Genomic DNA, 11700 nt, shown 5'->3' with positions numbered 1-11700 from the left:
GGCGAGAAGCTCTTGGCACCAATTCTCTCATTTTGGAAGCTATATTAGTTGACAACGTCAACTGTTCAAGGAAATCATCACAAATGTCTCTTTCGTGGTAATTAACTTTCCCTGAGAATTCTCTCTTCGGTGCCATCTTTTAAAACCAGGCCAATAGTCAAGCAACCACTTTCAATTATTCTAGGACAAATATAAGCTTTAATTAAAACACACACACAGCTACAAATTTGGCCGAACAAGAATACAGAAAACCTGATTGATCCTGAAGGAATTAGCTGTGCAACCCGAGAAGTCCGCTCTATAACTGCTCTTTTACAAATGCTCTTTAGCGTAATGCCTTAGTTTTAATTAATAGGAGATCATATATGGCGGCCGGCCTCTCAACTACAACATTGATTTCGCATGCTTAGCCATCTCTTCAGAATTGAATTCATGAAAAAATTCAAAAATTTCACTCCAGCGGGTCACGACACTGATGCATTTTCCCTTTTTCGCTATTTCGCAAAGCATAATTTTCAGGCATCTTTGCTTCACGAAATAACGCCAGCCTTCAGATGGGACACAAACTGCTCGGTCTTTAACCTTTACCTGGACGGTCAATCTTTTCACTAACTGCATCTTTACTTGGTAGCTAACGGGCTTTCGCTGTTTCACAAAGCATAACTTTCACTCAACTTCAAGCTGCGAAACAGCGCCATCCGTTGGATCAAACCATACTTGATCGCTCTTTACACTTCATGCTCACTTTGCCTTTAAGAACGAAAAACCTTTTCGCCATTTCGCGGGGGTTAACACGCAAGCACTTCACCTTCGCGAAACAACGCAAGCCGTCCGATCAAATGAGAATTGATCAGTTTTTATACTCTAAACGTTTACCTGCAAATGTGGGCCCTCTGTCTCGACTTTGCACACCCGGCATCCAGTCATCTTTCAAACTGATATGTCAATCTTTGATTTGCCGAGAGGAAATATTGAGTTCCTTTCTATTTTCACCACCTGTATCTGTCAGGATGCCTTTATCTCACGGTATTTATCTTATCTGGGACCCACCTTCTTTGAAACTATCGGACCCACTTCGTTGACTGTTGCACTTTCTGCCACATGCCATCAGCTTACTCGCCCTCAGGACTAGCCATACCATTCGATGGGAATGCCACATCATTTCGCTGTTTCGCTGGTCTTAAACCACGAACCATTTTGTCTTGTGAAATAGCGCAAACCGTTCGATCAAATCAGAATTGGTCGGCCATTACACTAACAGCCTTGGCTCCGCACTGGGTCTCGCCTCTTTGTTGACTACGTGCTACCACATGGCACTCAACCACTGGCTTTACAAGGCTTTTTGCATTTAACTCAACGTCGGCCGCGTGTCTTTCTTTTATACCGCCGGTTCCACCTTGGCGGGCCCACGGCTTCTTTTTAAGACCACGTGTTCAAGTACACATCACTGTCTATCCGGGCATCAAAACGAATCCTTTTCACTTTCGCCATTTCGCAGAGGATATCTTTCGTGCATCTTCATCTTGCGAAACAGCGCGGGCCGTCCGATCAAACTGGATGTGATCGGTCTTTACCTTCTGAACCTTTTTTTAAACGACTATGGGCCCTCTGACTTTAATTCTGAACACCTTTCCTTACTGGGAACCACCTTCCTTTTTAAATTCTCGGACTCATCTTGCTGATTGTTGCATTCTCTGCTACGTGTCGTTCTCTTATTCGCCGCTAAGGCTGATTGGACCATCTGTTTGGAATGCCACATCATTTCGCCATTTCGCGGTCCTTAAACCTCGGTCACTTTTCCTTCGCGAAATAACACGAGCCGTGAATTTTATCAAAAGTAATCACTCTTTAAGCGGAGACCTTTAGACAACTCTTCTCGTTCCGGGCCCACCACCTTTTCGCCATTTCGCGAAAGGTATTTCACCTTCATGTTCAGGCTGCGAAACAGCGCCAACCGTTGGATTAAATCTGAGATGACTGTCTGTTAAGCGTGGCCCTTTAGTCGTTGTGAACACGAGTCCTTTTCATTTCTGGGCCCACCACCTTTTCGCCATTTCGCGGTCTTTAAACCTCGGTCACTTTTCCTTCGCGAAATAACGCGAGCCGTGGATTTTCCTGAGAGATGCACCTGACTTAATGAGCCCGACAACATTAGGAAAAAAAAACATAAGGCCTAAAATTTTCGGGATTAATTAACATGACCACCTAGGCAAAAACGAGGGGGGACACTTCCTACGATCCCATGACCCATTACTTAAGTGGATAAAGTAACAAAAGAATAGAAACCAAAGGGTTTTAAACAAACATTTAGGCGATCTAAAATCAAAAACCCTAAACCCTTAAGGCCTAAAACAGAGCTGAAGCATTTTGAAAAAGTGCCTTACTCAAAATTTCAACAAACCATAGCCAATTATGGGAAAAGAAAAGCCCATTTTTAATCAGTGGTAACAAGTCCCGGTGGTGGAATTCATCTTTGTTTAGCGGTACGATTCCCAATGTTTGGTTGCTCTTGCGCTCCTGCATCTTTTCTTTTCCAATTTTCAGCGCCTGGCCTTGAATTGCGATCCTTCCTTGATTTGTGTTTCAGGTTTTTTCTCCTGGTTCTCCAATGACGTCCTGCGATCAATCAACCAGTTTCACTTCATTAAATCAATTTGAAAAATTTTAACAAATATTAAATTTAATGGTGTCTGGTTTGAGAAGCTCTTTGTGAGATGTATCTTGAAAATGCTTCTCCTTTCTCTTCGAATGTGAAATCTGATCCTTGGGCATTTTACTTCTACATGATTTTACCTTCGGAGTCTTGGGCATTTTGAATGGGTTTATGGCGTTTTGAAAACTTCTTATAGCGCGATTCTGGAGGTTTGAAGAGCTTCTGCAAATTTTAAAACTCTAACTCTCATGCTTTTCTGGTGAATTTCGGAGAACTTAGACGTTTTGAAATTTCATCATATTCTCCAATTTAGCCCCCCAAGGTCCGAAATTGGCGTTTTAAGTGAAATTTCGGACCATTTGGGGATTTTTGCACATCTTCCAAATATTAAATTTCGGCCCCATGGTCCGAAATTGATGTTTTGGGTGAAATTCGGAGCTCTTGGGGTTTCTTACAAACCTTTTAAGCATTTTCGGACCTAAAGCACCCTTTTGGGAAATTTCGGATTGTTTGAACTTTTTGCAACTTTATCATTTTCGGACCTTCTGGCGTTTTTTTGGAATTTAAAAGGAAACTTCGAGCCATAAGGCGTTTTACAACTTGCCCAAAATTTCGGACCATTCAACATATTTTGCAAAAAAAAACTTCGGACCCTTCACACTTCTGCAAATTTGGAGTTTCAAGGCATTTTTGAAAATTCGGAGGTTTTCATGTTTTGGCGAACTCTGCTGGGAATATTTTCGGACCTAAACACGCTTGGAAATTTCGCGATTTTAGACTCTTTTGGCGAATTTCGGAGCATTTAAACACTTTTGCGAACTCTTATCATTTTCAGACTTGAACCACTCTTTTGCAAATTTCGGAGTGTTTGAATGAATTTTAACGCCTTTTGCGATTTTCGCGTTTTAACAAGAACCACAAAGTTTCGGACCTGGACGCCTCTTCGCGTTATGCAAACTTCGAAGTATTCATCGCTCTTGGGATTTCGCGACTTCAAGACTTTGGCGAGTTTTTTAAAGAATTTTCAGACTACTTAACATGATTTGCAAATTCCTTTAAAAACGTCGGACCATTGGCACATTTTTGCAACTTTTTAAATAAAGTTCGGACCACTCACACCCTTTGGGATTTCAGGGTTTAAACGCCTTTTGGCGAATTTCGGATCACAAACGCATTTTGTTTTTAAAGTCGACGCACTTTCCATTTACCTCCGAGGGTCCGAAAATGAGGACGCTTAAGTGGTTTTCGAACCTTGTAACATATTTTGCAAAATCGCTTTTTTTAAACATTTCGCCCCAGGGTCCGAAAATGGACATTAAAAGTGTTTTCCGGACCTTGAGGGTCTTTCGGCAAGTTAAGGTAAATTTGGGACCTAAAGGGCCTCTTGGCAAGTTTTCACTTTTTCAACTTTTGGCTTCTGGGTCCGAAATTGAGCATATGGAATATAACATTTAAGTATAAGTGATATACTTTAAGTTATATTCCATATATACTTTCAGGATGTTTGAGAGTGGTTTCGGCCCTCCAGGAGTTATATTGCAAATTCTAGTTTTTGAAGGTTTCCTCAATTTTTCAGAGTTAGCCAAATTTCAGGATCAGGACATTCCAGACTTAGCCAAATTTCAGGGTCAGGAAATTCCAAACTTAGCCAAATTTCAGGGTCAGGACAGAAAGGCACAAACTGGGGGGTCCCTGTCCAAGACGGGGATGGGTGTGTGATTCGCACAACAATTCTTTAGGTTCCCAAGAATCGATTCGTGGAGTGGAAAGGGCTGCTCAAAAGGTACAAGCACTAGATTCCTGGGTTGATCAACTTCATGATCAATGTGTACAAGTGATAAAAGACATTTTTCAAATAATGTTTAAACTAGAGACCATTGAGGAGAAATTGGATCAGACTTCTAACACTTTCAAAAAGAATCTGGAAAGTGTTGAGAAAAGTCTGACAATCTGGCGTACCATGCCCCAACAACAGCTGAGTATTTTACAGGAGCATTCCATCATCTCTTCCAGGGCCATGTACTTGGAATTTGAAGAACTCCTGGAAAACAAGACCCTTGTTCTTATATCCCTCATTGACGAGATCGGTGATGCAAGGAGATTCCGGGGTGAAGTTTACCGAGATATTGTCTCACATTGTGAAAGGGCCTCTTGCAACATAGTAAGTCAGGATGGAGAGCTGATTCCAAAAGAAGTTCTTGCTGATTTACAGATGAGGATTCATAATGAATGGAGGAGCGAACAATTCTCGGCAACTTCGATTCAAGCATTGATGAAACACCAAGCCTTTCTACATGAAATCCAGTCTATCCTAGATAAAAACAATTCTGCACTCCTCCGTTGTCACGACACTATTGTGAAGACTATGGTTGTTGCCAAGAACACCCATGAACCAAATCCCGAGGAACTACAAGCGAGCATCCCGAAATTTCAAGGATTTGTGTCTTCACAAAATGCAACTTAAGTGTTTTTCAACACTTAGTTGAATTTTCCTTCTTTTGTAATATTTAGTTGTAATTTAGTTTTGGCAAGTTACATGTAAAAGTATTTTTTGTAAAATGCAAGTTACACATTACTTGCACTTTTGTAATTACATGTAAGGCAACTACAAGTTGTGTCTGATTAGGACTGTAGTTGGAATAAGTCTTAGTTAGTTGGAGTAACTCTTACTTAGTTAATGAAGTCTCCGTTAGTTATTGAATGAGTCTTGGTGGTTGAGAGAATCTCTCAAGTTAGTTAGGATCCTCCCACCTTTTTCTCAAGGCTCCTCTTCTATAAATACTAGAAGGCTCTATTGTAATTATCATCTTTTGGGAAAGCAAGCAAAAACTCTGCCAAATTTACAGCAAGAAGTCTTTGAGCTTATGTATGTGAATTGAAGGTTTTGAAGAATAATAAAGAAAGATTACTCAAGTTTTGAGTCTTTGAGCTACATGTTTGAGTTTGAATCTTTTTATTTCTTCTATGCAAAGTATTTCTAAAGGAGCTTAGTCCAATCTGATTTGAAGTCTTTGAGCTGCAAGTAGAGAAGATTAATTAAAATAGGAAACTCTCTTGAAAGAGCAGCAAGTCTTTGAGCTTGCGTCTATTCTTGAGGAAAAATTATTGTTTGATAAGAAATAGCAGCAAGTCTTTGAGCTTGCATTAGTTCTTGTCTTTGTGTTGAAAGAATAAATTATTCCAATCTTTGAGCTATTATCTTTTATTCGTTGTAAAATTTAGTATACCAAAGGGTAGATAGGACGTCCAATAGTCAAGTCTTTGAGCTTGATATTGCTGTCCCGTCCCGAAGGAAGTGACGGAAGTCTTTGCACTTTCAAGAAACCTCATTTCCTTTCTCTTATTTCACTTAAAAGTGGTTACTGTTGTTATTCAATCGCTATCATTTTCTGTGAAGAGAAAAGGATATTGTCTTTCTTGAAAAAAGAAGAAAGATTGCTATCCCATCCTATTTTATTTTCCAAGTTGTAGTTAGATAGGGGGAGCCTTCCCTTAATTAGGAGAGTTTTTACTCGTGTGCTATGGTTGAAACCACAATTTTGTATATTTCTCCAAGTGAACAAAATTTTCAACCAACAGGTTTTTGGCGACTCTGCTGGGGACACGGACGCATCCCTAAGCGTCACGCTTTCGTTTGAAGACTAGTGTCTTGCTATTTTTGAAAGAACAGCTTGGAAATTCTTTCTTTTCTTTAAGCTGGAAAGTTTACATGTTTACGTTCGTCGGAAGAAAGGTGAATATTCAGAAGAAATACCTCCTGCTGAAAGAGCTAGATTCTTTTTACTCACTAGTACATCTTCCCTATCACGAACCACAAGTTATCCTCCCTCAAGAAAGAAGAAATCTATCCCAAGTGAAAATTCCTCTTGCTTTTTCAAACCACTGATACATTCATTATCTAATATGGCTAATCCACCTCCGCTTCCTCCTCCTGGTCTATGGGGAGTAGCTTTTGGTCCTTTGGCTTTAACCCCACCTCTTCATCCACTTCCACAAGGTTCTCGTAAAAATCTTCCCAAATTCTATGGCGATGGAAAGAACCACCCTGATGAACATGTCAAGTCTTTCTATATGGCATGTGGTGTTCTTGGAGTTGAACATCAAGATGTTGTTGTTCGTTTGTTCATAGAGACTCTTCAAGGTATTGCAGCAGATTGGTTTTTCAATCTTACTGTTGGTTCGATTGTTTCATGAAACTCGTTTAGAGACAAGTTCGAGGAACGTTTTAAGCCTGCGGAAGATGAGCACGCCTTGTTGGCCCAGTTGACACAAATGAAGAAAGATACGCATGAAGGCATGCGTGAATTCATTGCTAAATTTAACAAATTAGCAAATAGAATTCCTGTTAATTCTAAGCCTACTCCTGAGAACCTCAAGTGTTTTTTCATTAACACTCAGTTGCCCGAGGTCAGTTTCTTCTTAAGGCGAGCATCTCCTGCTGATTTAAAAGTTGCTCAATCAATGGCTACTGAAATTGAGGACGATTTGATCCTAGTTGGTAAGATCAAAAAGGATTCTAATCGGTCCAAAGGAGGTTCACATATGGATGGTTCATTTTCTAGTTCTACCAATCCTATGGTGCAGAAGTTAGCAAATGAACTACTTGCTTTAAAGAAGCAAGTATCTCAGAATTCCTACCCCGCACCATACAAGGATATCCCAAGAAGGACGTATCCTAATGCTGCTGCCAGTTATGCTGCCAAGAATCAACCCAAGTTGCCTCCCCCTCCGGAGAGACTTGCGCCTGAGCCACCTCCTTCGAAGGCAGCGGTTGGCTATTATGAGACTGATCAAAATGAGTCTTCTTATTTTGATTATCAATCCGACGAAGTTGCTCTTCCTCAACAAGAAGAAGAAGAAGTGACTGGCGACTGCACTATGATGACTCTGTTGCAGCCGAAAGGGCTCATAGCCAAGCATTTGTTGTAACGACAAGATCCCAGACCCGGTTGGCCCAACAAGAAGAAGCTGCAAAGATTGCAAGTGATTTACAACCACCTGTTATTATTGCTAAAAGAGGAACACCGCTGCCCTATATTCCAAAGGATGCAGCGAAAATCCAAATAAGTAATAAAAGTCCTCCTCTTGCTTCATCTGTTGATCCCAAGCCCAGTATGCCCAACCCCAAACCACTATCGGACAATGCTAATCCCTCTCTAGCTGGTTCATTTCAAGCTTTTGATATTATTGACCATGCTAGGAAGACTAAGATTCAAATGTCCGAAGTTGAGTATTTACAAGCTAATCCTGATCAATTTGATAGATTAGCTGATTTTGTTAAAAGTAAGGAGACTCGTCCTATACTTGAAAACACCATCCCACAAGAACCCAAGAATTTGCCCAATCATTTGGTGACCATTCCATCTACCACCCAAGGAAAGACAAAACCTTTTTACATTTCCTTGTTGATCAATGGTTTTCAATTGAGCAATTGTGTCTTGGATTCTGGTGCTTCTGATAACGTCATGCCCGCAAAAGTTGCTCAAGCTTTGGGGCTAACCTTGACAAAAACTTTTGGTCATTGTTATTCCATATAGAACAAACAAGTGCCTCTCATTAGGCAAATCAAGGATGCTCAATTTGCATTTGTTGCTTTTCCGGATAATAAAATAAAGATGACTGTCTTGGTGGCTGACGTTCCTGTGTCTAATGGAATGTTACTTGGCCGTAATTTTTGTAAGGATGTTGGAGGTGAACTCAACATGGATATGACGGAAGCAAGAATACCTGTCAAAGGTGTTGTGCAGAAGTTAATTCCTGAAAGAGAAACCAAGTACACAGTTGTCAAGTCTAATGATCCCCATGCTCAGATTCTTTTTGAATCTTCAGGTTTCGGGAATTATTATCTCCAAATAGATGAAATTTCAGAATTTGCTGAAGATTATCCTTCAAGTAGCTCCGACATTTCTCTACTTTCAGCAAATGAAAAGTTTGTTAATACTGATCAGGATCAAGCATCAGAAGATGGGTCATCCAGTTGATATGTTATGGTTGAAGAAGTCTCATCTCTTGTTGTTGATGAAAGTATTTCATTACCTTCTTGACAAGATGAGTCTCACTCTTCATCTACTCAAGATGATAGTTCATCTTCTCCTATGGAGGAAGATGACAACTTTTCTTTTCATAATGCACCCGTCTCGGATGAATGCAGCTCTAATCATTCCAATGAAAACAACAGTTCAAATGAGGTGTGGACTCTTGAATTTGATGGCAGCTGCGCTACAAATGGATCTAGAGCCGGTGCAATCCTTATATCTCCCAAGGGAGAGATCTTCCCTTACTCTTTCAAGTTGCAATTTGCTAATACCAACAATACGACTGAATATGAGTCGCTTTTGTTAGGGATGAGTGTTGCATTGAAAAGAGGAATCAGAAATCTTCATGCCCAACGTGATGCAGAATTAATTGTTTGTCAAGTGAGAAACATATATCAAACTAAGAATGACAGACTCAAGCATTACCGCAATTTGGTATGGGAAAATATTGAAGATTTTGATTCTTTCAATATCTCAGTTGTTCCTCGCGAATACAATGATAGAGCTGATTCTCTTGCTATTTCAGCTACTTCATTAATTCCCCATCTTGACTTTGGTCAAGATAAATATATTATTGAGATAATCAACAGACCTAGTGTGCCTGACAATTGAGATCATTGGCAGATCTTCAATGATGACAAGCAGATTAATAATTTCTTGCAAGCTGAGGATGGTTTCAACAACCTGTATTTTGAAGGAAGTAATTCTCCTACTTCTTTGTCATCAGATTCAATATCTGATACATCATCTGAGTCAGATGAAAATATCCTTCAGCTGAAAGGAAATAAAATTCCCAAGGGGTTGGTTTCTCTTCAAAATCTTTTCAATCAACATGATCGTTATATCAAGAGACAACAACAAGAAAGTGTTGATTCTCCTATGGGATATGAGAAATATAATATTGGATCTCACGAAGATCCAAAGTTTGTCAATATTGGCAATAACTGCACTTCAGAAGAGAGAGATCAGTTTATTCAACTCTTGCACCAATACCATGATGTCTTGGAATACTCATATGATGATCTAAAATCTTTTCAACCCAAGGAAGTTCAGCATGACATTCCTCTCAAGCTCGGTGCAGAACCTTTCAGACAGAAGCAACGCCAGTATAATCCGAAGATTTCAGGTACCATTCTTTCTGAAGTTCAAAAAATGCTTGATGCTCAGATTATCTTTCCCATCCATCATTCAACATGGTTGGCAAATATAGTACCGGTGCATAAGAAGAATGGAGAAATATGTATCTGTGTTGATTTCAGAAATCTTAATCAGCTATCACTCAAGGACAATTATCCATTGCCAATCATGGATCAAGTCTTGCAAACGGTGACAGGTTCCGAGATGCTATCTATGCTAGATGGATTTTCGGGATACAATCAGATTGAGGTTACTGAACCTGATCAACATAAGATTGCATTTACTACTCCATGGGGTACATTTGCATACCGCAGAATGCCTTTCGGGTATAAAGTGTTGATCAACATAAGATCTATTTATACAATCGAGAACGTCTTCAGAATACCTCCTGCACCTATTTATATGGAAATCACCAAAGAAAGTGCAGCGGAATATTACGTGAAGAGGGAAAAAGATTGCAAGCAGCATATCAATAGGTGGATCCAAGAGCCACGACATTCCTTCTCAAGGTGGGCAAAGCTATACCGTTGTGATTTCAAATGCAAGATAGGAGACACCATCACTCTTCTCAGCAGGATGATGGGCCTTGAACATTCCAATGTCTTTGAGCCATGGATGTATTAGTTCCTTAGGTTCATACGGTAGTCACATCACATTTCATGGGGGGAAATCATCAGCGATGCCTTCTGCGAACAACTTGCAGCAGTTCCTACCACCATGACCTTCATCAATTCTTATTTGGTATATTTAGCAGCATTACTTAGACACTTTCCACGTCTTTCTACCAAGGGTGATCGCTCGCTTATACTAGTTTTGGAATATTATGACCAATTGCCATTGAGACCCAGCAGACTGCATTTTAGAAGGGTCCAAGATGCATTCTTCGGATATTTCATGTCTCAGTTTAACAGAAATCTTAGGAACAAGAGAGTATCAGATGAGGCATGGGTCAAGGTGTCTGAGTATGGGTGTTTGTTTGTGCAATTTCCCACCTTCACCTATATGAGGATAGGATGCTATGATGGTCAGCCATACATGCTTCCGAGATACCCAACCGATAAGATAATTCTTATGGAGTTGGGAAGACAGATCATGGCTGTTCACACTTTTCAGTCTGCTAGACACAAGGTTGGAATGGGGATCTCTACCACAAACCCATTGAAAATTGGCTGATACTCCCGTGTCACATCTGTAAAGGCTAAGGCCATGGAGGCTGAATTGCACGAAATCAAGCTCAAAAGGTTTAAACCTAGAACTCATTTTAAATATAGAGGTATGAAGGGGAAAATCAAGAAATCCTTTGTGCATGTTCATCGCATTGAAGACATCTGGGTAGATCTCCGCACAGAAGCCGAAGTCCTCAAGATGGATTACTACAGGCTCATTGTTGAGCAAATTGTTGATTTGAACTTCGCAAATATCCCACAAGGGATGATTGATGACGGGCATATACTTGATCCTGAGTACACTTCACGGAGGGTTGAGGAAGCTCCACTTCCTTTGATCCAATGGTCGCACAAGGACTGCATATCCATCCTTGACAGATTTGAGCCTATCTTGGCCAACACCAACTCATAGCTGAAAAGTAATGTTGTTAGACTTCACAAAATCAAGGTTGGTAAACAAGATGATTCTTCAGGGCCTCTTGGACGGAAATCTGAGATTCAGATTGACAACAAGGAGGGTGCTTCATCTTCGGGCACAAGGATCAAGTTACGAGTCCGTCGTGCAGTAGTGCTTCCTCCTGAGGAGACGACTGTTCGTGGGAAGGAGAAATCACGATTCCATGTTCAGGTGATCGATCTGGATAATCCAGAAGAGGGGCAGCAATCTGATGATGCTCCTAAGTCTCTAGTTTCAGAATCGCCTCATGAG

General features: G+C 40.4%; 1 protein-coding gene across 1 annotated transcript; it reads left to right on the top strand.

Annotated features, from left to right (window-relative positions):
- Window positions 1-8748: 8748 nt before the first annotated feature.
- On the top strand, window positions 8749-9300 carry LOC131858387 (uncharacterized). Its single transcript, XM_059211617.1, has one exon. The coding sequence runs from the start codon at window positions 8749-8751 to the stop codon at window positions 9298-9300; it is 552 nt and encodes a 183-aa protein (XP_059067600.1).
- Window positions 9301-11700: the final 2400 nt, after the last annotated feature.

This window comes from Cryptomeria japonica, chromosome 9 (genome assembly GCF_030272615.1).
Source record: "Cryptomeria japonica chromosome 9, Sugi_1.0, whole genome shotgun sequence".
NCBI lineage: Eukaryota > Viridiplantae > Streptophyta > Pinopsida > Cupressales > Cupressaceae > Cryptomeria > Cryptomeria japonica.
Note: the sequence above shows the minus strand (reverse complement) of the source record. Positions and strands in the feature narration are given on the sequence as shown.

What these genes read in the sequence shown, in the direction of transcription:
- LOC131858387 (XM_059211617.1), top strand. Translation starts at nt 8,749, where the DNA reads ATGGAGGAAGATGACAACTTTTCTTTTCATAATGCACCCGTCTCGGAT.